The sequence below is a fragment of the Nyctereutes procyonoides genome, unplaced genomic scaffold, assembly GCF_905146905.1.
Source record: "Nyctereutes procyonoides isolate TBG_1078 unplaced genomic scaffold, NYPRO_anot_genome, whole genome shotgun sequence".
Taxonomy (NCBI): Eukaryota; Metazoa; Chordata; class Mammalia; order Carnivora; family Canidae; genus Nyctereutes; species Nyctereutes procyonoides.
Window position 1 is genome coordinate 62,284,016 of NW_026575126.1, and position 26,181 is coordinate 62,310,196.

Below are 26,181 nucleotides of genomic sequence, written 5' to 3' on the forward strand. Positions count from 1 at the left end.
ACAAGCCAGCCAGTACCTTAGTGGGGCCAGGATGCTGCATGTGGGGAGGCACAAGCCCAAGACAGAGGAATGAGTAGCTAGGGATGCCTGGGTGCCTCAGTGGTTGGGTCTGCCTTTGGCTCAGGTCGTGATCCTGGGGTCCTGGGATCAAGTCCCGCATCGGGCTCCCTGCAGGGAGCCTGCTTCTCCATCTGCCTGTGTCTCTGCCTCTCCTTCTGTGTGTCTCCCATGGATAAATAAAATCTTAAAAAAAAAAAAAGTGAGTAGCTAGAAGCAGAACTCAAAGGACAGGTGGGACGGGGTGTGTGTGGGATGTCCAGAAGTGAGTCAGGGAGGGGACTTGCACGGCTGGGCTGAAATGCCCTGGCAACAGGTCCAGTCAAGGAAGAACACCAAACAAGAAGCCCATGAATCCCTGGTGCAACCGGACACCCTAAGCTTGGACCCCACTGCTTTCCTTTCCAATTCCTGAACTGTATCCTGACCTCCATCGCTGTTCCCTGTGCCTCTGTCCCTAGAGTCTAGGTTAAGTGCTTCCAAATCCCTTATTTCCACAGGTGTCCTTGTACTGCAGCTTCCATGACTGAAGCATCCAAACGACTTCTCTCACAGACTGAGAGCCTGCCACTGTGAGTCCCTTCACGCTCCTGCATTTCCAAGATCAAGGAAATGCTTGTGCAATAGACTCACGATTTCACACGGTATGAACAATGCTCTGGAAAAGAGCCTGTTCCCACAGGGCCAGCAGCCCTCCTGCACCGCTTGCCCACCCCTCACCTCTCAGGAAGAGGAACCCACACTCCTCGCAGTCTCTGGAGGACACTTTTCACCTCTGCACACTGGTGCCTCATTTGCAAGGAGACAGCCAGCCAGACAGGGCTGAATGGACCAAACACTGGGGCCTGAAGGGCGTGGCCATGCTCGCCATGTGGTTGTTGGGCAGCACTGAGACAGGCTGGCAGGCTGCAGGGTTGGAAGTCAGGTTGAAGCCAAAAAAAACCCAAACATGGTTTTTTTCAGGAAAACATTTGTCCAAACATCCCAAATCCCCCCAGTGTCTGAAAAGGCCCTATTACTTGGCACTATGGGTCTACTCCAAGATTCTCAGGTGACCAGCAAGGCCAGATGAGCATGGAGATAAATCATGAAAGAGCCAGTAGGATGGCCTCTCGGGGCACTGGCTCAGCTCCCTGTCCTGGCAGCACCTGTGGGGGTGCCCCCATTTTGGCATGCCCACCAGAGGCCCCCATAATCCCATACAACTTCAGAGAAACAGCCAGACCAAGATTACTAAGTCCACACTAAGCCTGCTCTTTCTTCCTCTTGCTGACTGCATGACAGCAGGACAAGGGAAGCAAAACAAGCAGTTTGGCTGCAAGTAGAGGCAGAAGCCCAGGCAACAAGGACCGGCTGTAGATGGGCAGGTGGGACCCCTCCGAGGGACGGAGATGTCCCTCGAGTGGGCTGTGATGAGGGCTGCACATGTTGGGCATCTACTAAATACCAGTGAACTATATTTTTCCAAACAGCAGAGCTATATGGTTTATATCTCAAAGCCATTTTTAAACATGTAAAGGTGTCTCAGTGACGAATCAAGACACGCAGGGGTCATTAGTCCTGGTATTTTAGGACATTACATAAAAGGTAACTCCCCCCAGTGCCTAGCAGCCACTTGTCTTTCTATATGGATTGGCTCCTCCCAGACATGTCCTCTAGTGGAGTCACAGAACATGTGGTCCTTGGTGGCAGGCTTCTCCTGCTGAGCAGCCTGTTCGTAAGGTCCATCCAGCTTGTGGAAGATGTGCCAACACCACTGCTCTCTAGAGCTGAGTAATGTTCCATGTGTGGGTATATGTTTTGCTTATCCACTCCTCCACTGTTGGACACCTGGCTTCTCCACTTGCGGCCACAGTGAGAAGAGCTGCTGTGAACATGAGTGTGTTCAGATCCTGGTGTAAGAAGGCTGTCTGGAGAGGCCACAGTACAGCACGTGTCCGCAACCTGGGCTGGGCTGTGGGCAAAGCCAAGGGCAGATGTTCTTACGTCAGAGACCAGAAAACCTGACTGTCCTGTGCTCACACATAAGGACAAGATCAACAGTACATTGTGGGACAAGGGTGGGTAGGAGTCACTGCTCCCTGAACGGGCTGCCCATCACCTCTCTACACGGGGCCAGACACATATGAAGGAGTGGTGGGGACAGGGAGACCACTGCCAGTTCCCACTCGAGTTGAACAACCCAGCCAGCTGACAGGCAGGCCCCATGCTCTGGGAGAGGAAGGCAGGGCAGGGTGAGGGGTCAAGCGTACCTCCTCTTTCACTCATGTCCAGTATCTGTGTGTACTTCATGTGTGCAGAGCTCTGACACACTTCTACCTCTTCACTGTCATCTGCACTCAGCACTGAGAGAGGCCAAGAGTGAGGTGGCACAGCACTCTGTCCTAGAAGCCATGTCCTCCTGCGCCCCAACCCTGATTCAAAGCATACAGCCTCGGGGCGCAGACAATCCAGCAGGGAGTAAATCAGATCCATGGAAACACAAAGACAGGATGTGACAGAAAGCAGGACGAGGCCTTGAGCCACCTCGCTAAGAAGGCACCAGAGTGTCCCAATGGTAGGTAGATGGTGGGCAGGAGAGGGACCGAGGCCAGGCTGGTCCCACGGCTGCGCTGCAGAGGCCAACCCACCTCAGACACATGCGAGATCCTTCCCATGTGAGGGTCACACCATCTGGCAGAAACCTGCATTTACTGACCATCCCTGGCTTCACACATTTAGGTGTGCCAACTCATCTAACCCTCCAATAACGACATGGAGCACTGCTAGAATTACAGCCATCTTGCTGGAGGGAATGGAGTCCTAGGGGCTAGCCAGCCTGCCCACCCCCAATCTCAACGCCTCAGAGAATTTCTGGACCAGAAATTCAGGATACGAGTACTGGTGGTCCTCTTAGCAGCTATGCTTGTCCTGTGTTTCATCCATCTGCCCTTGGATAACTTGGTGGAAGCCCTTCACCTGACACACACTGGCAGGTGAAGAAGGGCTGGGCCCAGTGGGGAAGGTGCCCACGAGAACAGGAGGCAGAGGCGTAAGACACTCCTATGTCGTGGTGGTTCTTGTGGGCCCCGTCAGCTAGGGGCTGACTGCTGGCGGTGCAAGCTCATGGCCTGGAGGCTGACACTGCCTGTCTGCCAGCAGCAGCTACAGTGCAGATGGAACACATTTCTGGACATTGCAGAAAGGAGCCAAACCATACACCAGGCCTCCCTGTAGAGCAGCTAGGAAAGACAGTGTGGTTTTCTCAGCTTAACAGAAGACCAGGAGGTCAGGGGGGAGAGATGGCAGCTGGGCCAGCCGGCCTGTTGCTCTTCCAGTAGCTTAGAAATTTCCCCACAAGGTTGGGAGAGTCCATAGGGAAGGCTTATTTCCCTAAATCAGGGCTCTCCAAACCCCCAAGGCCCGAGGTCATGGGAGCAGGAAGCAGGATGCCCCAAAACATAAGACAGAGGTAGTTATTGCTCCTTGGGAATTCACTCTAAGGGGACCCCAAATTCCACTTACAGGAGCAACATCCCATGACACCAGCAGAACCCGCACATGAGCACTATGCACATGAGAGCAGATGGCAGGACATCCATTATACCTCCTGTCCCCAGAAGGGGCCTGTCCCTGGGGCAGTGCCCTGGCCCCACATAACCCCGACAGGCTTCTGACAAGCCCAAAGAGGCCCACCGACCAGCATCATCATCTGAAGGCATCCTTCCAACAACCATGCACAGCTCTGTAAACCCATTCACAGTAGGAAGGATGGAAGGCTTGTGCTTAACAGCCTCAAGTGGCACAGTGAGGCCTAAAGTTGCATATTCAGAATCAGAACCCAGAAAGCTTCCCGGGGTTGTGCAAAGGGGCTTGGAACCTCTGAGCACCCACACCAGTAAGCCAGACACTGCAGTAGCTCAGGGCACCTCTGCTTGTGTGCTGGGGGCTGGAGGGATTTCTTCCTCCACTGGCCTGACTCAAGGCTAGGTCCTTCCCAAGGGGCACGAATGGGCAGAGCTGATGGCCATGGGTGGGGGGGGGGGTGTCTAACGGCAATGCACCTGGTCACCCTGGTATCTGAGAGGTGAATGCCCCAGTGATGCTCACACTGCCCAGCTGCCCCTCCAGGCTTAGGTCTCCCATCTCTAGGGGACATTAGCCCCTATCAGCAGTCTTCAAGCCTCTGTGAGGCTGCCCCACTCCTGAGGAAGCTCCAGGGAAGTTCCTTGGACCCAGGGCTCTGGGAACAGAGGCCCTAGGCTGCTTTGCTCTCAGGTACTCATCACCAACAGCAGTGTAGGACCCATGTGGGGAGTCCAAATTGTAAGAGACTCTCAAACGAATGCAGTCTCTGGCCCCAGCCTGGGCTCAACGACCAAGGGAGACCCGGGGACATTGCTTGCCTCCCTGGAGCCTCTGTGGGTTTTCATGGAGTTCACATGGCCAATGGATGCCATCAGTGACCCTGATGGGCTGGGTGCTGCACAGAAAGCCCCCAAAGGGCTCTTCTCTCTCATGCAGGGCCAGCTGCATAAGAGACAGAGAGAGATGTGTAAAGTGGACTCTGCATGTCATGTCTCCAACCAGGCTGGCTTGGAGATAGCTGGGGTGGGGAGGTTAGCCATGGAAGCCTCTGAATCCATTTCTGAGCTCTTTCTTCCTTTAGACAGGTCCTCTCCTTCAGGCATCTGGGGGTCCCAGGCCACTTTCTGACTCCCCCAAGGCTTGGGACCATGTTGACCTCATCCTCTCCGAAATTCTTACCTGTCCTGGTGCCCAGCTTCCTTGCCAGGGTGTAGGTGACGAGACGTGGATGACCCTCTCAGGCAACAGTGCCCTGTGTTCAGGACTCCAGCTCCCTGACATCCACACTGCTGTCAGGAGGCAGAGGGCAATCCCTAGTCAGGGTGGCACCAGTGCTGGCCCTGGAGCTGAGTGCCTTAAGGGGAAGGCTTCAGGGACTTTCCTTTGGCTATACAGGTTGTGAGCACTTTTCCCTATGTTATGGGTGGGGTTTTAGGTCCTATTTTAAGTTGTAGACGTTGCCTGCTTTCTGGGAGGGACCGTTTTGTGAACGAGCCAGTGTGTGGGATCTGCAGGAAACCGCTGATGCCCACAGACACTGGGAGACAGAGGCAACACACTACTTTTTCTGTCTGTGACACTAAGCTACCTCCTGACGTAGGTTTATTTGAATTTTTCGGGTCACGTGGCCAAACCATATTCTGCTTAAAATGCAATGTGTGTGGTTTGAATGACTGAAGACCGATTTCCTGCCTTCCTTACAGCACCATCGGTCTGTGCCTGCCCGTTTCCAGTGAGCACAGAGCAGCAGAGACGGCAGGGTTGGAGAGGAAGAGTGTGTGTGGAGCCCTCGCACAGGTGAGCTGCCGGCCCTCTTGGCTTTCCTGTCCCTGCCTCAAGTGCTTCCTCAACCCCCACCCCACCTCCTGCACTGTACTTTAGTGCTGGTTGACAGATTGGCGACTGCACAGCCGAGCACCTTTTCTCTCTGAAAACTAAGGCTTCTTTATGCTATAGGTTGGCTCCAGTAAAAACTAAAATGAGACCTATATTCCTAACATTTTGACCTGGAAGCAACTGAGCAGACTGCTCAGGTCTTCCTCATTAAGAAAAGATCAATGTGGCTCAAGTTCTGTGTCCTGAAGACGAAGCTAGGGAACGCTTGTCAACTGTCACACATCTGGGTATTGACCAAAGCTGCCAAAGGCATTCATTCCTTGGCTGGGTCTCCCTCCTCGGGCACAAACATGGAGGGGCTCTGGTCTGGCGGCATACAATGAATGTTTTACAGGAGGCAATCTGGAACGTATAGGTTTCATGGGGCGTAAAGCCTGAACAGGGGTCTCTTTCCATAACCGTGGCTGGGCAGGGCTGGGAGCCCAGACATGGTGGTGTTTCCGCCCAGAGGGTGGAGCCTAGGAAGGAAGGTTCCAGTTTTGAGAGCAAGCAGGGGCAGCCAGCTATCTGCACAAGGCAGGCTTTGTGTTCAGGTGACACTCTGTGGGTGAAAGGCAAGGGTCTCTGTGACCACCTGAGTGGTCCACATGACCACCTCTCTGTAAGTGGGAAGGAACCACCTGAGTGCCTCCACATGCCACCTTATCTGACAAAATCTTCATAAAGATGCTCAGTGGTGATATGCTGCTGACATGCACCCAGGACTAGATTAACTTATCCAATATCACAGGCCAATAGAGTGAAACACTGGGCTTCCCATCTCACAGAGGGATGGTGCTCACCTGCTGCTGGGATAGCACAATGACAGAAGCCCATGGAGCTGAGCCCTCCAGGACCTCTGGGGACAGGGCTGGGCCCTACAAGTGCCTTTGCTGGGGTAGGCAGCTCCCAGCAGGGTTCAGTTGGGGGCCCGAGGAAAGTCAGGGTAGATTACCAGGGGAGGGGTCTGTAGGGCCACAGCACCCCTCTCTACAGGTGACCAGCTGTGAGTTGTAGAGGCTCCCACGTTGCGGTCCAGGGCACAGGGTGTGGCATCACTGCAGGGGCCAGTGTGGGGGGAGGACAGAAACATGGGTCCAGCAGCCAGCCTGGCCCTATAGTACAACATGGTACTCTCAGAGCACCAGCATCAGATGAGGTCCTGGGAACAGCAGGAAGCAGACAACAGAAGGCCACACAACATCAATAAATTCCTGTCTAGTCAAAATGTGCACTCTGCCCCTTTACCAGTGATGCCACAACCACCCTCAGGCAAGATCACAGAGGACCCTGGTTGTGGTGAAGCTACCGCTTTCTGACAGCGCCCACTTCCTCAGACCCTCCTCCAAATCAACCACATAACCCCAAATCCTACAGCAGGCCTCCCTGCTGTGATGCTCTATGGGGCGCATGGTCTCACTCATCGCGCCCAGCCTTTGCCTGTCCAATGTGGGTGCCAGGTCCAGATGCCCTCGAGCTAAGGCACTGATGGCCCACAAGGATAGGACAGTGGTGGCCAGCAGCCAGGGGCGGGGCCAGGCTCCTAACAAGTACTCAGGAAGTGTGTAGGGACGGGGGGTGGAGGGTAGGGGTGGGGGTGGAGATGGAGGGTGCATCTCTAAACCAGGGGCGGGTTTACCAAAGTACAGTTCTCTCAGGCTCAGCTTTGGTAAGGAAAGGCTGGCCCCAGTGCCCTAGGAGATGCTGGTAAACACCCAAGGACCACAGGGCTACCAATGGACATAAGTGGGCACCCCTAGGCCAGGAGAACCCTGTCGTCTCTGCCCTCAGAACCACCAGGACCAGTGGGAAGCTTCTCATAACATAAGGGGCTCTCCTCTCACTGTGCCTCTAAATGGCTGCTGAGAAGCCAAGGGAACAACAGCAGAAGTGTGCTCAGTGTCAGAGGAAGAGCTCGTAGGCCCCAGAGGCCCAGGGCTCGGCCTGCCCTCCGACCTATGCAGGGACGCTAGACATATCCACAAAAGCTGCAGGGACAGCAGCAAGGCAGGCTCCTCTGTCTAGACAGGGACGTCCACTGTGTGAGGAACAGGGCTGCTCCAGCACCAGGACAGACAGGGATGAGCTGTGTTTCCTGGAGGCATGTATGTGTATGTAAGTGTGTCCAGGAGAGACAGAGGTCTTGGAAGACTCAAAAGGAGTAAAATGGAAACCTTTTAATCTTTATATTTCAATGAGGTTATTTTCTGCAAAACTCATAGAAGACGTTCAGAATAGTTCAGGAATTTGTATTTTAGAACCACCAGGACAGAGAGCACCAGGTCCCCACAGAAGCAGTAAGGGTTGGCAGGGGCCACAATGCCGGTCATGGTCCCTTCCCAGCCCGCAGGTGGGGGGGGCCAGAGGCAGGGGCCCTGGGGCCAGCTCCCACATACCATCTAGGCCTGAGTCCCAGGTGGCCCTTATGCCCAGTGTCCATGAAAGCTTGTGCCCTCCACACTGCACCACCTTCGTGAAGCTGGCCGGGCTGGACAGCATGGGGCCTGGCCATGTATGGGCTGAACAGTGACTCATCAGGCACAGCGGCTCCTCATCTGCAAGGAGCACGGACTGGAATGGAATGGAAACATTTACACAGCCAAGACCAGAAGGCGCTAAAAAAGCCAAGTCCTGCCAGAGGGAGCAAGGGGGAGGAGCTGGCCAAGAGGGAAAGAGGTTGGTGCCTCGGGACAGAGGGGTTAGGAATTCTCCCAAGGGGCCGGGACAAAAGGCAGTTTACCTTCTCTGTGCTCTGACCTATAACTCAACGCCTGCCAACTTTCCTACCACTAGATTAACATGGAGCATGTATCTCAGCCACCACATTGTCACACGTCTGCAATGTTATGAGATGGTGGTGGAGAAACAACTACAGCCAGAGCTTACAAATGATGGGTCGCCAAATGATGAGTGCCCAGAGGCTCACATCTGAGATTAATGGAACCACAGAGACAGGCTGTACTCAGAGATTTGGGTGGAAGATTGTGTTGGCTGGCCAGGCCAAGAACATGGCACAGTTACCCAGCAGAATCCTGACCTCAAAAGCTTATGCTCTTTCCACACACAAAAAGTTTGTGAGTCTCTTTGGGATCATATGTGAAATGGCACAGGACTGGAAAGGATCCAGGAAAAAACGACAGCAAAAATTCAGAGACACTGTAAGCATCCACAATGGGGTCCCGGCAACTGGAGTCGTTACTCATCCACAGAGATGACAAGAAGGGTGGAACAACCTAAGTGCTGAGTGCATTGAGCAGAGCTCCCAAGGATCTAAAAGCTGGTCTGTAACGATGTATTCAAGAGAAGCCCCTGCTGGGAGAGCACCCCCCACCCCCCCCACCCCACCCCCCGCCCGCTTCCCCACTCTAGGGCCAGGGAGGACAGGTCTGTACAAAGTATCCAAGTATCCTTTTCCTGTTGGGAAAGGACCCCACTGCTCTGCCCAGTGCCCCTGGGGAGGCCGAAGGAACACAAACCCACAGGAAACTGCCCCACAAGCCCCTCCCATTCTGAAAGCCTATTTAAGGAGCTACAGCCAGGAGCAGCTGTAAAGAACACAAAATTCTCAAGGCTCTGGCTTTGGGGAGCTCCCAGGGGACCCCAGAACTGGACCTTGGCAGCCCTTTTGTGTGGCTCAGAAAAGGGCCCCAGAAGCCCTGGTTCTCGGCCTGAAACTGGCACCAGAACAAGGCATGGGGTCTGCCTTGGAGGGTCAGCCTATTTTCCAGGGGAATTCAGAGCCTAAGCTAAGACCTGTGCTGAAAAGCTTAGGTTCTGGCAGGATTGCAAAACATCACAGCCTCTCGGGCAAACACTGGCAACTTCACATCAAGTCAGACACACACGCACAGAGGCAACCCAAGTGCTCATCGGCAGGTGTACAGATCAAGAAGGTGCAGCACAAACACGCAGCCTTTCCCAGAAGCATGCATGGCCCCACAGCACACATGCTCAGAGACAGAGGAGGAGAAGTCCTACAGGAATACAAAGAAGTTAAACCTATTTACAAAACAAGGCAGGGTGTCTGGGTAGCTCCGCTGGCAGAGGGTCTGAGTCCTGGTTTTAGCTCAGGTCATGATCTCTGGGTTGTGAGTTAGAGCCCCAAGTCAGGCTCTTCACTCATCAGGGAACCTGCTGGAAATTCTCTCCCTCTTCCTCTGCCTCTCCATTTGTGTGTGCGCATGATGTCTCTCTAAAATAAATAAATAAATCTTTTAAAAAAAACTAAACCAGTGAAAGGGTGGTGATGGTGGGATGGGGGTGGGAGTCAAACTGGCAGTGTCTAAGGGTGCAGACACAAAGCAAGAAATGACTAAGCCAGAGACCTACTGCAATGCTGAGGAGCACAGACAGGATTACACCAGGCGGGTCAGCATCGCCCCAATGGCTGGAATCACTATACATAAATGTATCAAAGTCACGCTATATGCCTTAAATTTAGAAAATGTAAAATGTCAAATTTACCAAGTAAAAATTTTAAAACTAAAAAAACAAGACCCCACTCATAAGTATTCACCCAAGGAAAGAAAAGTGTTATGCTCACCTATAAAACTGTATGTTCATGTATAAAAACCTACATTTGAGTATTTGAAGCAGCTGTATTTATAAGAGCCCAAACCTGGAAATAACCTAAATGTCCCTGGAATGGCGAACACATAGACAACCGGTTCATCCACACGGCTTGGATGCTACTGAGCAACAGGAAGGAATGACCTCTGACCCACACATCACAGGGAAGTCTCAGAGGCAGAATGAGGAGGAAGAAGTCATGATGAGAGGAAGACAGCAGCACAGGGGTTGCCTGCAGGGGTTCGGTGCAGGGACAGTTTGAGCATCAAGAAATGGGCATAAGGGAAGTTAGGGGGTGACGGGACCATTTGTACACTGTGTGTCGTGGTGCTGACATGACCAGATGCATCCATAGTACACACCAAAAAGTAACTTTTATTGCATGTAAAATTTTATTTATTTATTATTTATTTATATTTATGATAGTCACAGAGAGAGAGAGAGAGAGAGAGAGAGAGACAGAGGCAGAGACACAGGCAGAGGGAGAAGCAGGCTCCATGCACCGGGAACCCGATGTGGGATTCGATCCCGGGTCTCCAGGATCGCGCCCTGGGCCAAAGGCAGGCGCCAAACCGCTGCGCCACCCAGGGATCCCGCATGTAAAATTTTAAACTGTACAGGTTCTGGGGTCAAACTGTCGAGGTTCTGATCCTGATGCCATCATCACCTACCTGGCTAAGTGAGCAAACCACTCCATTGCTCTGAGAGCAGTCACTTCCACCATGAAGATGTGGGATTTTAACTGTCCTACCTCCTGAGGAAAACTGCAAGGTCTGAGGAAGTTATTATATATAAAGTGCTTCCAACAGAGCGTAGCAAGTGCTCAACACTCAGCAAGTAGTAACTATCTATCAGAGAAGGCCCTGACTCTCAAGAGCTGTCTCAAGGTCTTCTCTGGCCCTTTGGGGGTGAGCCGGAGGGGCTTGAGAAGAGAGAGGGCCGTCAAAGCCAAATAGAAGCTATAAGATGTAAGAGATATGAGACAGCCAGGGATGTGGGTGGGAGTTTGGCAGAAGAGCAGTAATCATGGGCAATTTCATGAGAAAATGTCTTACATCTTTTATTTTCTTTCTGAATAAAACCCAAACATGGTGGTGAGGGGAGGGACGGTGGATGGCCTAGCCACTGGGTGCCACCTTCGGCTCTACGAAGGCCCAGCCTAGAGACACAGTGGGTGGGGTGGGTGAGGCACCCTGGGAGAAGATTCTGTGCTCCCGGGCCCAGAAGGGGGCAACCCTTCCCAGGCTGACCTCACCAAGACCAGGGATTCGGAAGCATGTCAGGTCTCCCAGCTGGGACATCTCACCCTGGGCCCACTTCTGCACATATAAAAATATGCTAGCAGGCCATCCCTTGCCCACACAGCCCTGTAGCAAAAAGATCAGAGCCCGCAAACCTCAGCTAAATCCAGGAGACGGGAGCACGGCACAGGCGGCAGGGAGCAGTATCCCACTATATGTGCTGCAGGGACCTGGGGGCCAGCAGCACACCAGGGACCTCCTGTCCTTGAATGATACCCTGCCTGGCAAAGGGCTGTCCTGGAGCTCAGCGTGCAGACAGGCAAGTTGGGAACAAGAGCCGAGGTCACCACACAACGTGAGTACGTGTCAATGGAAGCACACCTGCTCCTGGCTGCAGGCCCACCAGTCGAGAGGCCTCTTACCAGACATCTCACACACCGAACCAGAAGATATCATGAGGCTGCACCTCCCCTGGCCCAAAGGCAGGCTCCTTGCCTCTAAAGAAAAGCACAGAGCAAGACAAGAAGATGTCAACAAGCTGACGGGTCTGGGACTGGGAGGTGCTCTCAAGGCCAGATTTGGAGACACACACCGTCTGTCCACCTGGCTGGGTGACCCAGCGCCTGGCCGCTAAATCAAATAACAGGGTTAACTGCCACAAGCCAGGTGGCCTCTGACCACCAATGCCTGGGGAAGCCCCCAGCAGAGACAGGAAGTGCCTGAAACATGGGCCAGCTGCAGGGATGAGACACCAGTGCAGCCTAATGCTGTTTCCTGACCCGTGGTCAATGTTCACAAGATCTTCTTTCCAATTTGCCTTAATTACAGATTAGCATTCCAAATCACTTCCTCTCAGGTCACTATTCTTAATTTTGAAGTCACTCAGTGTCCTGGCAATCATTCGTCACCTTCAGCAGCAGATGGAAAACAGCACAGTTCACCATGTTCCTCATGAAGCAGGCCAGACGTGGACCTGGAGAAAGGCAAGTTCCTGTCCCCTGCAGGTCTGCGGGGAGGGGAGCAGGGTCAGTGCATGGGGAGAGTGACTCCTGAGCCCACTTCCACACGGTGCACCCACAGCTATCAGGCAGCAGAGGACAGTGCATCAGTTGTCCGGCCACTGCGGGCATCTGGGAAGAAGTGAGAAAATCCAGTGACATGTCAACGTACGCAAAGATGCCACATGTCAGACAACCTGTGTGTATAATAAATGCTTCCACATGCTGTCTGCTATTGAGATGCCTCTGGTTCTGTGAAGTCAGGAAGAAAGGCCATTCACGTGTGCTCTCTTCTTTTGACATACATGCTGGTGCTGTGGGCCACACTGTGTGACTCTGCTAGTCAGGGCCTCAAGCTATCCCTGCAGACAACACAAAAGCTGGCCATGAGGCAAGGCCCACCCATGAGCATTCCATGAACATGAACCTTTCAACTGAATTTCTTCAACTTCTTCTGAGTGAGCACCGATGCTGTCTCCCAGCCTTGTCTGCTATTTGGTTAAAATTTAAGTGGGAAGACACATTTATACAGAAACGAAATTATTTCTGTGACAAAAGACTGGCCGGAAAGGTTATGAGTCTTGTCAGCACCGCAATTTAAAGCCCCAAGTCAGGACTTTACAGCTCGGCTATAATCAAATGGCTCCCAGCTGAAAGAGCATGAGGCACTGCAGTCCTCAGGGGGCCAGCATCCGAGGCACGCCACCTTTCGGTCTCTAAAGTCAATACTACGAGTGCAGTCCCTTCAGACAGGCCAGAGTCCATCAGAATTCCTCTGGGTCCAGAAGCTGGATGGCGACATGCAAATGTGTCACAGAACAATGCGCCTTCTGGCTGCTCCTCCCTCCATGAGGCAGAGGTCCTGAGTGAAATGTGCATGATGCCCTTGAGGGGCTCCAAATCCGGGTCCTGGTACTCCACTCCCTGCAATCTTTCATTGACCCCCAATGCTTTAGGGGTGGGACTCAGATGTGACCTCACTTCAAAACAGTGTTTCTCTTATGAGCAGTATGTTTCATTCTGATGTGGGAGGAGAGGCAGAGGGGCACCAGGCCCCTGCTCGTGTGGGCCCTGGCCAGAATACCCCCAGAAGGAAGCTGGCTGTCACACTGATCCCTAGACCCATCCACCTGGGTGGGAGTCCCTTCTACAGGCACAGGCTCCCTCCCCGCCAGGGCAGCCCCCTTTCCCCTCAGTGTGACCCCGTGGTGACAGCCTAGTAACGCCCTGGTGTGCCTCTGTTGCAGCTCAGATGCGGTCGGGATGAGCTCTCACAACATGTCATGGGTACAGTACCCAAGCTGCGTCTCCACAGCAGTGGAAGATGTCATCGCCGCACAGAGCATCATCTCTAGATGCCTGCATGTCTACATGGCTCTGAGTGTCCCGATAAGCTTGGTGGCTGGGCTCTTCAACCTGACCACCTTCATAAAGGGCCGCGCAAGGCAGGGGAGCCTGGACGCATTCCTCTTAGACCTCACTGTCACCAACATGCTGTTGACATTGCTCTCCCTCACCGCCATCAGCCGGCCGGACTACATGGCCACCACCAACCTGAGCTGTGCCATCCTCTGCTTCCTGGCCAATGTCTGCTACTTCAATGTGCAATACGCACAGCTGGCCATGCTCTCTGTGTTCCTGCTGCAGGGCTCCTTGCCCTGCCTGCGTATGGCCATCAATGGGGCCCAGAGCTCTGTGGCGAGTCTGGCTGCCATTGGGGGCTGTGCCTTCTGCAGCTCCCTGGTGCTGGTGGCCCTGCTGGGCACATCTGGGGAGCTGTTCCAAACCACCCTGTGCCAGGTAGACCCACTGACTGCCTGGCCAGAGTATGAAATTGTGAAGGTCAGCCTAGGCTTTGGGCTGGCCCTTGTCCTGAAGCTGGCATTCTTCATCCTGCTTGTTGTCCAGCTGGCCCGGCGGGCAGCCCCTCCCCAGAGAGATACAGCCTCTGCTCCCTCAGTAGTTCTGGCCATGGCCCTGACCACATTTGCCTGCCGACTCCTCTACAGCATCGCACTCCTGCGACGGGCCCGGCTGAAGCTGCAGAGGGACATTGGCTCGCCCAGGGATGAGCTCTTCATGAACCTGGCAGAGCTGGTCATGTTTGGGGAGAGCTGTGTGAATTCGCTGGCCATCCTCTTCCTCCATGGGCCTTGCAGGCTGGCACTGCTGAAAGTTCCAGAGCACCTCACCCAACGGTGTAGGAAGGAAGAACCAAGCAACAGCTTTTCCTTAAAGAGAATCGAGGGTTAAGGCAGGGCCTCGCCTATAGCAGATGAGCGAGCCAAGCCAATTGAGAGTATCTCCCTGACAGGAACCACAGCCATTTGCTGAAACTCCAATCTGTGCAGTAAGTACCAAATGGGGCGACAGGATAGTCCGGAAGGCACTATGCCCTAGCAGCCTGGCATTCAGCTCCACTTCCACAAACACTCCTGACTTAAACCAAATGTCTGCAGCTAAAAGAAATTCTGCAAATCAAGAGTGTAGAGGATGTGGGGGCAAAAGCTGTCCAGACACAGGTCTGACTGGGCGGAGGTGTCCTAAATACTGGTGAGCAGTTCTATTAATCTATCTGCGATCCAGCATCCTTCTCTGCCCCTGCCCAGACGGGACAATGACAAAATCTTTACAATAAATACATTATCCAAATAACTTTAGGGCCATATTATAATCTGGCCGTAAAGGGTCACTAACTGGTTAACCTTTAATGTTGCTGGAAACTTTGGACCACATAAATATTGCTGATAACAAAGAAGTCTGGTTTTATCTTTTACATTTATCACCATCACTGGACATCTGAGAATATCACCCACACGCTGATGAAGTGTCACACTGTACTTCCTGCTGGCCGGTGACTGGTGCAGATTGCCAGGGCTCTGGGTGGTCAGTGAAAAGCTCTGTGTCCAAAGCCCTATCTGCTCTGTTTGGTATTACATGTAGAAAGGCTGGTAACATATGAAATATAAAATAGAAGGTTCAGTAGTTCATCTTCATCCAAAATTGACACTGACCATTCTTGCTAGATTTTTATTAAGATTTTCCTGGTTGAATAGAGAAGGAAGGCGTGCAAGGAAAAGGCGTCTCTGATTTTAAGGACCTCTAGGTTTGATGGTTTCAGTTGTTTATGAAAACTTTACTGTTCGGAGCAGTTTTAGGTTCATGATAAAATTAAAAGGAATTAAGAGATCACTCCTCATGCCATGCCCCCACACTGATGTTCCCCCAGATAGAGCATTTGTTACAACTGATGGACCGACAGTGACACATCACTGTCACCCAGAGTCCACAGTTCACATCTGGATTCATCCCTCTTGGTGTACATCCCCTGGTTCAGACATGTTTATACGGACATGTATCCTTCTTATGGCATCACAGAGTACCCACAGTCCAAAGAACCCCCGGGCTCAGCCTCTGCAGCCCTGCCCTCTTTCCCCCAAGCCCCTGGCACCCACTCATCTATCCCCATCCCCACAGTTCTGTCTTTTCCAGAACGTTCTATGGCTGGAATCCCACAGAGCAGAGCTGGCACAGACTGTGTATCAGGTTCCTCAATGTATTCCATGGCTTGGTAGCTTATTTCTTTTTCAGTGCTGAATAATACTCCATTGTCTTCTATTTTAATGAACATTTTCTGTTACTCTGCAAACTACAGAACAAAAATGCCTCTTGCAAGTATGTCTTTTCAATGTTGATATATCTGTATTACTTCTTTGGAAGAAAAAGGATTTGGATTATATGGTTAAGAAGATTCTGTAATATACCATTAAAATACTAAATGCTTAAAAATCCCACTCCCCTTCTGTTTCTGCTCGTCCATGTGCTCACATACTCACAGAGCCTCTGCCCTGGACTCCTGTACGAGGCCCACACATGAGAGCCAGGAGTGTCCAAGAACGCTTTCCCTTCCATCAGGACAGTCAGGTAGGAAAAACAGCAGCAGTACTGAAACGTGACAGCCGCTCCTTCGCACACAGTAATTTTTACTAGATGCTAGCTAGACATCATGAATTTCCCTTGTTGAGTGTTTAATTTTACTCTTATTTTTTTTTAAGATCTTATTTATTTATTTGAGGGAGAACGAGTGAGAATGAGCAAGAGAGAGCAGGAGCAGGGAGGAAAGGGAGAAACAGACTCCCTGCTGAGCAAGGAGCCCGATGTGGAGCTCAATCCCAGGACCCCAAGATCATGACCTGAGCTGAAGGCAGACGCTTCACCGACAGAGTCCCCCAGGCGCCCCTTACTCTCTTCCTTTAAAGAGTAGTGAAGTTAACTCCAGCAGGCATGGTGTTCCTTGTAGAACTGACGGATTTCTTGGGACAGCTATGTTTAAGCTTTGTTAGTCAGGGTCAGGAGTGGCCTAAGTAGGCATCCCATTCTAGGGTCTCTCCTCATTGTCACAGAGGCTCAGACACATCTCTAGTCTGACTGGATGCAGTAACATGGCCCAGGCCTAAGTAAACCCTGGTGGTTGTTCAGCATATACCTGGCCTGTAGTTGTTCTCAGCATTGCCCTGACTGTTCCCACTAGGCACATACAGGCACATCTCCTGCCTCAGGACAGGAGCCCAGGTAGGCACAGGGCTCACCACACTTTGCTTCCTTCTCTCAGAGACCAAGATCTTGTACTATCCACTGTCCCAATGACTGAAAACCATGATGTCCTATATTTTATCCAGCTTTTAATGGCTTATGGCAAGTTCCCTTGTGTTATTCATGTTCAGAAGTGGAAGGACCTAAATCAATGCATACACAATAATGGATGCTAACACCCTGCTAGTTTTAGAACAGAAGGAGGGGTTAGGCTTACATGTGCTCAAGGCTCCTTGGAGAAATGGCTGACCAGGGCTGAGACAGCAAACACATAAGCAAAACCTGGAGAATCTGGTACCACTGAGCTTCTCAGTATTTTGGCTGAAGGAATAGCTTTAGAACCCAACCACAGGAACATAAATCATTGGTTCTCAAACTTTTTCTATTAAGCAGTAGGATCCCTTCTTTAAACAAATCCTATGAGGAAGCCCAGGATCTAAGACACTAAAAAGTACCGCTGTGACCAAAGAGAAGGTGGGGAACCCCAACCTCTAAAACAGCCAGGTGCCCCCGGCCCCACCCACCAGCTCCACGTGGGCCCTGTGGGGATGGAGGAGCTGCCAGATGTGGGTCTTGTCTGCTCATGCCTCATCCTAGGAGAGGAGCTCTTCAAGGACAAAATTGAGAGAAAAGTCAAGAGCCACAGACCAGAAAATACGTAGAATCATGGCTTTCCAGCAGTGGGAGGTGCTTCATCCACAAAACCTCAATTTGAAAAAGATGGCTCAGAGCAGAGAGGGGACACAGGGTGAGGGAAAAGCCACTACCTGTGGTTCTGAGCCTCTCCCTGAGGACCCAAGCCTCCAGCCTGGCATTTTAGAACATGCCACCCACAAACACCCCTCCCAAGGCAGAACCTGGTAAGCACCATCCGGCTGCACTTCCGCGAGCCACGTGCACCATGTTCTGGTTGCCACTGGCACATCACTCAGAGATTTAGAGGAAATATCCAGAAAGCTCCAGGCAACAGCTAAGAGGAGCCCAGCTGTCCAAAAGTCAACACCAGTGAAACTACAGGGACTGCTCCTTTATGGTGTCATAAAACACCCCCAGAGTGAGTGGGTGGGTGTGAAGGTGCATCTGATGCTGGAGAGCACCTAAACACTCAACATCCGTTTCAGAAACAGAAAAGGCTGGGTAGTGGGTCTGCAGAAAGCCCATCCGTTTTCCTCTACAGTATAGCCTGGAACAGCGCAGACAGCCGCTGTTTGGCACACTTCGGCCTGGGCGCACACACCTCTGCACACACACACCTCTGCGTGCGCGCGCGCGCACACACACACGACTGCCGCTTGGGTCTCACTGACCTGTACACCCAGAGGATAGGATGACAGTGCTGATTATGCCCACTCTGCCAGCACAGGCTATGGGCTGGGGCTGCAGAAGTGCCTGGTGGCTGCCCCTCCACTCCCTGGGCCAGCTTCCAGGGCAGCACACACACACATCCAGAATGAGAGGCCTGTTTGCTCACCAGGGGCCACAGGATTCCCTAATAGCATAAACCTTCTTAGGCCAATCCGCAGCTGACCCAAAGGGTGCAGGATGCCCAGCACACATGCGTCCCCAACATAAGTATGTTCTCCTCCCTTCTCTGGGCCCTGGCCTATGTCTTTATAGAAGGTGGTGTTTGCCTGGATGTTCAGGGTGGGTGCGAGGACAAAGCCCATAAAGGGCTTTTTATGTGTCCCAAAGAAACCTCTTGACCAGCTGAGGGGAAGGGGCGCTCTGCTTCCCCGAGCTTGGGATAGATTATCAGAGGAAATGCAGGAAAGGCTGTGCATGCAGTGTTGCCTCTTAAGTGTGGGAGCACTCGTGGCGCCCATTTGCTTCCCCTTCCATAAGCACCACACAGGCCAGGCTCAGTGTCCCAACATGGAGTGACACCAAAGCTTGGCACCCACATTGCCTGAGGTCTGGACTGTGAGTCGAATCCTGCTGATAAGCCTACAGAAGCCTGGGACTCTGATCACCTCTTGTAACTGGGCCATCCTGGTGAAGGGAGGTGCGAGGCACCGTGGGAAGACAGCCCCACCCAAGGATGAGGATGGCAGAGACATGGGGTATCCATGTGTTGTAGGTGCTCCACAGGCATCACGTGGCTCCACAAGCACCACAACTCCACTCACCCTTGCCTGACCCAGAGCCATGGGGCAGCTATCTGCAGAGGGAGAAAACGGAACCTGGCAATTCAGAGACTGGGCTTGCTCCCTCCAGGCACTATGTCTCACCTTAGGGGTCCCTCTGCAGGTTTGGGGGATAATTCTTTGCCAGGGAAGAGGAGGGGACACAGGGAAGTTCAACAGCTACATGCAGGCAGCACCAGGCCTGAAGGGTAGATTTTAAAATTTACAAGTCTTCACGCTTTACATAGACATCTGCAAGATGTTCCCTGACCCATGCAAACATCAACCCATGCTTGAGTTCAGTGGATTGAAATTCCTAAAAGCAGGGTCCTGTGCCTCCTACTAGCTAGTCGTATGAGGGCAGACAGGTTACTAGCCACCCAGTGCCCCAACACCTGGCAGCCCTCATCAACCGATTCCAAGCCTTCCACATAACATCAGCATGCCAGTCACAGGGCCATCCATTCCACAGCAAACTCAGTGGGAGATGCAGAGTGGTGCACCTGGAGCCACTGGAAGCTCCTCCTTGGCAACTGGGACGAGAGGGGCTGCAGGCCACAGGCTGGGGCGAGTAGGCAGTGGCTATTTTTACATGACATGTCTTAGCTATTTCAAGGTTTGGATTTTAATTTATTTTTTTAACACAAGAGGAAGTTGTACTTTCTCATGACTCATTTCTTTCAAAATGGTGTCCTAGGGCATCATTAGTGCTGGAATTATTGGGAATCTGCAGCTGGCCACGGTGGACCTAAGATCACACTAGTCTCGTTCACATTACCATGTCATTCAGAATTTTAAGAAGCCAACAAATCAGAATTATGGCTGGATTCTAAAGCTGGAAAAAAATGTATTTTTCCATAAAAAATTTAACACAGTATTGTCTGTTGAAAAATACATGTATAAAACACGAATCTGAAAGATGTTAGATTATCATCATTCAGAATACCTTCAAGCTCCTTTGAAATAGGCTCCTTACAGAACAGAAAGCTTGCAGGGAAGCCACACTGGCTGCCCCCAGTGCACATGACCAGAGGAGCCCCCATGCCCAACCCGCCCTTCTCTGACCAGACGCCCCGCTTCAAGCCTGGAACCAGCCTCTCTCCTCCAGAAGGAGCACATGCTGACCTGCAAGGTGTAGGCATGGCGGCACTTTGCTTTATTCACACTCAGTAATACAAAAGACCACGCTCAGTTCAATCTCACAGTTTCAAAAAATTTAAAAAGTGAAGAGTCACCAAGAGTAAAGTATGAGATCAATTAAAATGTGACGTCTATAAACATCCCATAAGTCAGCGTGAGCAGCCAGGGCACAGCAGGTCCTGAAGGGCCTTACAGACCTGAAAGGCAGGCACCTGGGCCGGGGGGCTTCTACCAGCCTTTGTCTGAGCCGCTGGGGAGTCTCAACCACTGGGGTGAAGGGAGGGGTGGGGGAGGTACCAGGACACAGCAACTACCCACAGGACTGAGTTCACCCCACAGCACCGGGGCCACAGCCATGGCAGGGAGAGGGGCCTCTCAGGTCTGTCACCGCCTTCTGCCGCCTGTGGGACAGGTACACTCCAGGGAAGGGGAGAGCTAGAGACACAGCTACCCTACTCTGTTCCTAACATACTTGCTCCCAAATACCTGCTATTTCTTGTGTTTAAATTTCTTTCTGGTAGTGCTTTTGTACAATTTCTAGGTTAAATTCTCCAGGTATAATTAGCACAGTATTCTCTAGACTTAGGAAATCCAGTGCTTAGTTTTAAAAACAAGCAAGACTATTTCAGTTCCAACAAATAACGATGGGTCATCATCTGAAAGGTACACAAGACCTACTTACAATGCTTTCAGACTTAAAAAAAAATTGTGTCAGTGTGTGAAGAAAAGCAATTGAATCTGGAAACTTCCATAAAAATATGTAGTGGGACTGAGCTCACTGCTACAGTGTGGGAGAAAAAAGGCCAGCAAAAAAATGGTTAATGCTGGCCTTCTGAGGAGGCCGTCCAGTGCAGAGCACAATGGGCGGCCCTGGGAAGCCTATGAAGCCTATAAAGCCTGCAGTGTCTTGGTATCCCGAGCAATGACGGAGCAATGACAGGCACTGTGGCAGGTCAGCCTCGTGCACCAAGTCTCCCCTTCCAGGACCACCGCTCCAGTGTTCTTCGACGGGTGGAACCAAGTCCAGAATCACCAGTACCCAGAGAGTTTCAGCCGTGCCTGCAGCCTCCCATGAGTACATTTGCCAAGGCTGGCTGACAAGCCCTCCAAAGGACCAGAGAAGGGTCTGCTCAGAATCGGCCCGAGCTGGGGTGGCCGGCTGCGGTGCAGGTGAGTCTCAGTCCTGGGTTCCTGGTTCTATGTTGGGGTCAGTGTTGCCATGGAGGCCACCGGGCAGACCTGGCCAGCTGGTCTCACGTAAGGTGCAGCTTATGATGCTTCCAGCTGGATGCAGGTGTGGATACACAGGCCACCCTCTGCTGACAGGGGCACTGAAGTTACATAGCCTCTCCACCACATAAGAACCCAGACTTGGCTCTAACAATCTCAGTGGGACTACAGTAGGGGAGGCTTTGCACAAAAGTTCTTTCTAAATGCATGCCGAAAATAACATCCTGTATTCTATTGTATTTCCTTCAAGCAAGGGGCTGTCTCACGTTAGGACAATGAGATGGCTTGTCTATAGTATCATGCTTCAGTCACTCAATGAAAACGCTCGCGAAAGCCACACGTCTGGGAGGACTAGTCTTCCTACACAAAGATACACACCCAACAGATTTGACAAAATGTGGTTTTAGTTTTCTAGAACTGGACATGCAGTGGAAATGTGAAACAAACAATACCAAACTATTTAATGCTCATCTTTATATATTCATGCTCCACTCTCACAAGGGTACTGTGGCAGCAGTAAATCCACACTAGTTCCTGTCTCTGTTCTAGGCCACTATGAAAATAACAGTGTTGTCAAGGATCAAAAAACTCACATACATGGGAAAGAAGGGGAGGACTCGCTTCAAAACTCTTCCCACAGCCTGTTTTGACAAGCATGGGATGAGGACAAGTGTGTGCGGCCAGCTCCCTCACCTTTAAACCTTCCTCTGAAATCAGTTGAAAACGGCCCTGCATTTCTACATTTAGAGAGCAAAACAAGCACTCGGAGCACTTCTTACAAGAAATTAAAAACAGAGGGGCTTTAAGCATTTCAGATAGTATCTGAGAACAATGACATTTATGTGGTTGAAACTGGTATAATCTACTAAAGATGAACAAAAAAATGTAAAATAACTAATAAACTTATCAACCTCAGCTAAGCAAAGCTTACGGAATACTTTTTAAGTAATAACTGACCCCAAGGCTGTGATTTAAGGCCGTTTTTCTGCTTTTCTTTCTTTTTTTTTTAAGCAGTAGTTCAATAAATGTCTAGTCTGCTTTGGCAACAGTTCAAAAATGACTCCTAATGATCTCACAGGGTAAAACAAGAGCTCTCAAAAGAAAAACAATTCAAGTCCATTTAAATGTGCCAGTTCAGCTTCTTTGGGGTTTCTCATTCTCTGTGTCAGGCCCCCACCATCGATGCCAAGAGCACCCCTCCCCAGTGGTGATGGCCCAAACACCACAGCTGCTGCCCGCGTGTGAAGACTGCGGATAAGCCAGGTTGTTATGGATGGCCCCGTACGCAAACCTGTCAGCAGCAAAGGTCTAAAGGACTTTGCTTAGGTTTTATTTTTTTGTTTTACCCAGCTTCTAGATTACAAACAACATTACAAAAACATATTCAATTTTATAACAATTTATGAAAACACCAGATAAATATTATTTCCTAAAGCAAGTACCATTTTTATCACCTTTTCTTTCATTTCGTATCATGAAAAAAGCCTTATTTGGGGCACCCAAGCTTAGGTTAGCAAAAACAAAACAAAAACAAAAACAAAACCACAAAAAACCCTACAAAACCCTAGATTTCCTTTATCAATTTTATTGTAAGAGACTCTACTCCAGTTTCCACAAAGCATTCTGGGCCCATGATCTTCAGAGAAGCTGGGTTTTTCCCTTCATCTTAGTTCTCTTTCCAACAGCTGCTGAAATAAATTTTATTTCCTCTGCTGGCAAATAGTACTTTTCCTGAGATTTCCATACCCAACAGCCACGTTACTTCATAAGCATGCTATTCAACTATTTTAAAACACAGGCGTCCACCACGCATTAGGATGACTCACCGTCCGGGCTCCAGTCAGACCAAGCAGCCCCGGAGCCCTGCAGACAGAAAACTGGGCATTTTCTACTCTGAACTCTTTTCCCTCAGTTCAGCGACAACCATCTCCTCATGATGCTAGGATCTCAAGTCCCAACCTGTCCTTTGCATTCACGAGCCTGCTGTAACCCTGTGGCCACCCGCCATACCGACTGTCCTCATCAGAAGGCCTTAAAGACTTACTCATCTTCTGTATGCTTCCCTCAGGTGCGCAGGTAGTGAGGGCCAGCCAGTGGGCACTGGACATTGCAGCCAACACTGTGGTGGATGTCACAGCCTACGCCCAGTCAAGGTACCACCTGCAGCCCGGACATGGATGACCTTCCCCATCTTCTGAGCTTTCTGCAGAGCAAACCCACACTGCTACCAATGATGCTTGTGATGAGTTCCCATCTTACTAACGTCTGGCTCACTTCAAAGAGCACAGTTTTACTTTCTAGAGGTGGTTTTATTGTGGAAGTCAGACTTCCATGAGCTGTGTGGCAAATCCTGAAAGCTGTGCACCTGGGGCTATGGATGTGACGTCCCCAGTGCCTGTCTTTGGCATGGAGACGCGCCCAGGCGCCTCCAACAGCACCTCCCCAGAGCTCAACTTGTCCCACATGCTCACTGGTACCATCCTGGCAAACCAGACAGGCGAGCTCTCTGAGCACCAGCAGTACGTGATTGGGCTTTTCCTCTCCTGCCTCTATACCATCTTCCTCTTCCCCATCGGCTTCGTGGGGAACATCCTAATACTGGTAGTGAACATCAGCTTCCGGGAAAAGATGACAATCCCAGACCTGTACTTCATCAACCTGGCAGCAGCCGACCTCATCCTGGTGGCCGACTCCCTAATTGAGGTGTTTAACTTGGACGAGCAGTACTACGACATCACCGTGCTATGCACCTTCATGTCCCTCTTCCTGCAGATCAACATGTACAGCAGCATTTTCTTCCTCACATGGATGAGCTTTGATCGCTACATCGCCCTGGCCAAGGCCATGCGTTCCAGCCTGTTCCGCACCAAGCATCATGCCAGGCTGAGCTGTGGCCTCATCTGGATGGCTTCTGTCTCTGCCACGCTGGTGCCCTTCACTGCGGTACACCTGCAGCACACGGAGGAGGTCTGCTTCTGCTTTGCAGATGTCAAGGAGATCCAGTGGCTCGAGGTTACCCTGGGTTTCATCATCCCCTTCGCCATCATTGGCCTGTGTTACTCCCTTATCGTCCGGGTCCTCATCAAGGCTCACAAGCACCGAGGCTTGCGCCCCAGGAGGCAGAAAGCCCTCCGCATGATCTTTGCGGTTGTCCTTGTCTTCTTCATCTGCTGGTTGCCGGAGAATGTCTTCATCAGTGTTCACCTCCTGCAGCGCACGCAGCCAGGAGACGCTCCCTGCAAACAGTCTTTCCGCCATGCCTACCCCCTCACTGGCCACATTGTCAACCTGGCGGCTTTCTCCAACAGCTGCCTGAACCCTCTCATCTACAGCTTTCTGGGGGAGACCTTTAGGGACAAACTGAGACTGTACATTGAGCAGAAAACCAACATGTCAGCTCTGAACCGCTTTTGTCATGCTGCCCTGAAGGCAGTCATTCCAGACAGTACTGAACAGTCAGATGTGAGGTTCAGTAGTGCAGTGTAGAGGTGGCCGAGCTGTACTGGCATAGACCAAGCTCTGTGTCACTCCCAAGGCAAGGCAGGAGGACTGGCCGGTCCACACTATGCTCTGAGCCTGGTCAGAACATGCCAGACTGCCCACGCCCCAGCTGCAGACACACCTGGGATCTAAGGAGCCCTTGCTGCAAGCAACCTTGACTTTGGGCCTTGCACAAAGTCCTGGAGCTCCCCACCCACACTCATGGCTGCGGGGCATGGGGGAACCAGCGTGAGCTTACACTCCACTCTGCACACACCATCCCACAGCAAAGGACATTTCTCATGTTGGCCAATGAAAGCAAAATGAAGGGGACATTTTAGAGGAAAGATCTTAGTTTTAAGGTCGATCTGCCATAAATCTGCCATCCTCGGAAAAAATGAAGTCTGGAGACAACACACTCAGCAGATCTGACCTGGTTACTGTGATCCATTCTCCACATCTGTGGGTTATGGTTTACTGTGCGTACTAACAAGTACACTCAAGTTAGGAAAGGGAAAGCATTTCTCCCACCCACACCCTTCAGAGTGGCCCCTCGCCCTCCATGGCTGCGTGACCCTGAGCACTTGGGCTGCTTTAGCCAGAAGGCTCTTCTCCCACCAGATGCATCTCTGCACCTATGCCATGAGGGAATGATACCACAGGAGTATAGGCTGGGGAACCAGCATGTGTGATACAAAGTTGGCCTCTGAGATTAACAATGGGGACGAAGATGATGACAATGTAAACAGTTCTCCTTAAAATGTATAAATGAAAAACTAACAATTGCTAGGAATGTCCAGCCTTTCTTAATAAAGCATAGTCACATCCTGATTCTCAATTCTGAGTTGTCTGCTATGGGTGGTGGGGCAGCTGGGCAAGGGTCTCCAAGCCTCAGCAGCAGAACTGGTCTTTTCTCACAAGGAAAACCCACACCCCTGGTACCACCAGGCTCACCATCCAGCCAGAGCTCCCTCACAGGGCCAATATCTAAATCCAGTCACCCACATACACCTGGCATCTCCAAGATGTCTGACATTCTGCTGCACAAGCTCTGGGTGCCAACACAAGCAATACCGTAAGTGCACCACACGCTCTGGCTCTTCTATCAGCTCTGCACTATCTGCAGAAGCAGAGTGCTTATGAGGCAGTTGGGGGGCAGAGGTGGTCCCTGTCCTCCAATGTGGTCTGAGGTGGGATCAAAGTGAACCCCATTCCCCCTGCCCCATATACTCCACTCAGGGGCCCACCTCCCCAGAAGATTCTCAAGGATCTTCACACAGGCAAGGCTTCCCAAGGGAGAAGAGAAAT

The 26,181-nt window shown here is 51.5% G+C and overlaps 2 protein-coding genes across 4 annotated transcripts in view; one reads left to right on the top strand and one right to left on the bottom strand.

Moving 5' to 3' along the window:
* The window catches only part of CUNH7orf50 (chromosome unknown C7orf50 homolog), a 127,582-nt gene that overhangs the window by 58,158 nt on the left and 43,243 nt on the right, over nt 1-26,181 (bottom strand). The window lies entirely within an intron of this gene.
* On the top strand, nt 21,090-25,889 carry GPER1 (G protein-coupled estrogen receptor 1). 3 transcript variants are annotated; one of them, XM_055340150.1, is made up of 2 exons: nt 21,090-21,333; nt 21,943-25,889. In XM_055340150.1, the coding sequence occupies exon 2, from the start codon at nt 23,725-23,727 to the stop codon at nt 24,877-24,879; it is 1,155 nt and encodes a 384-aa protein (XP_055196125.1). In that variant the 5' UTR covers nt 21,090-21,333; nt 21,943-23,724; the 3' UTR covers nt 24,880-25,889. The 3 variants fall into 3 exon arrangements, with proteins under 3 accessions (XP_055196125.1, XP_055196126.1, XP_055196127.1); XM_055340151.1 differs by having other exon boundaries at nt 23,192-25,889; XM_055340152.1 differs by having other exon boundaries at nt 23,462-25,889.

Bases quoted from the DNA above. Each gene is read 5' to 3' on its own strand.
- GPER1 (XM_055340150.1), top strand. From the start codon at position 23,725: ATGAGCTGTGTGGCAAATCCTGAAAGCTGTGCACCTGGGGCTATGGAT.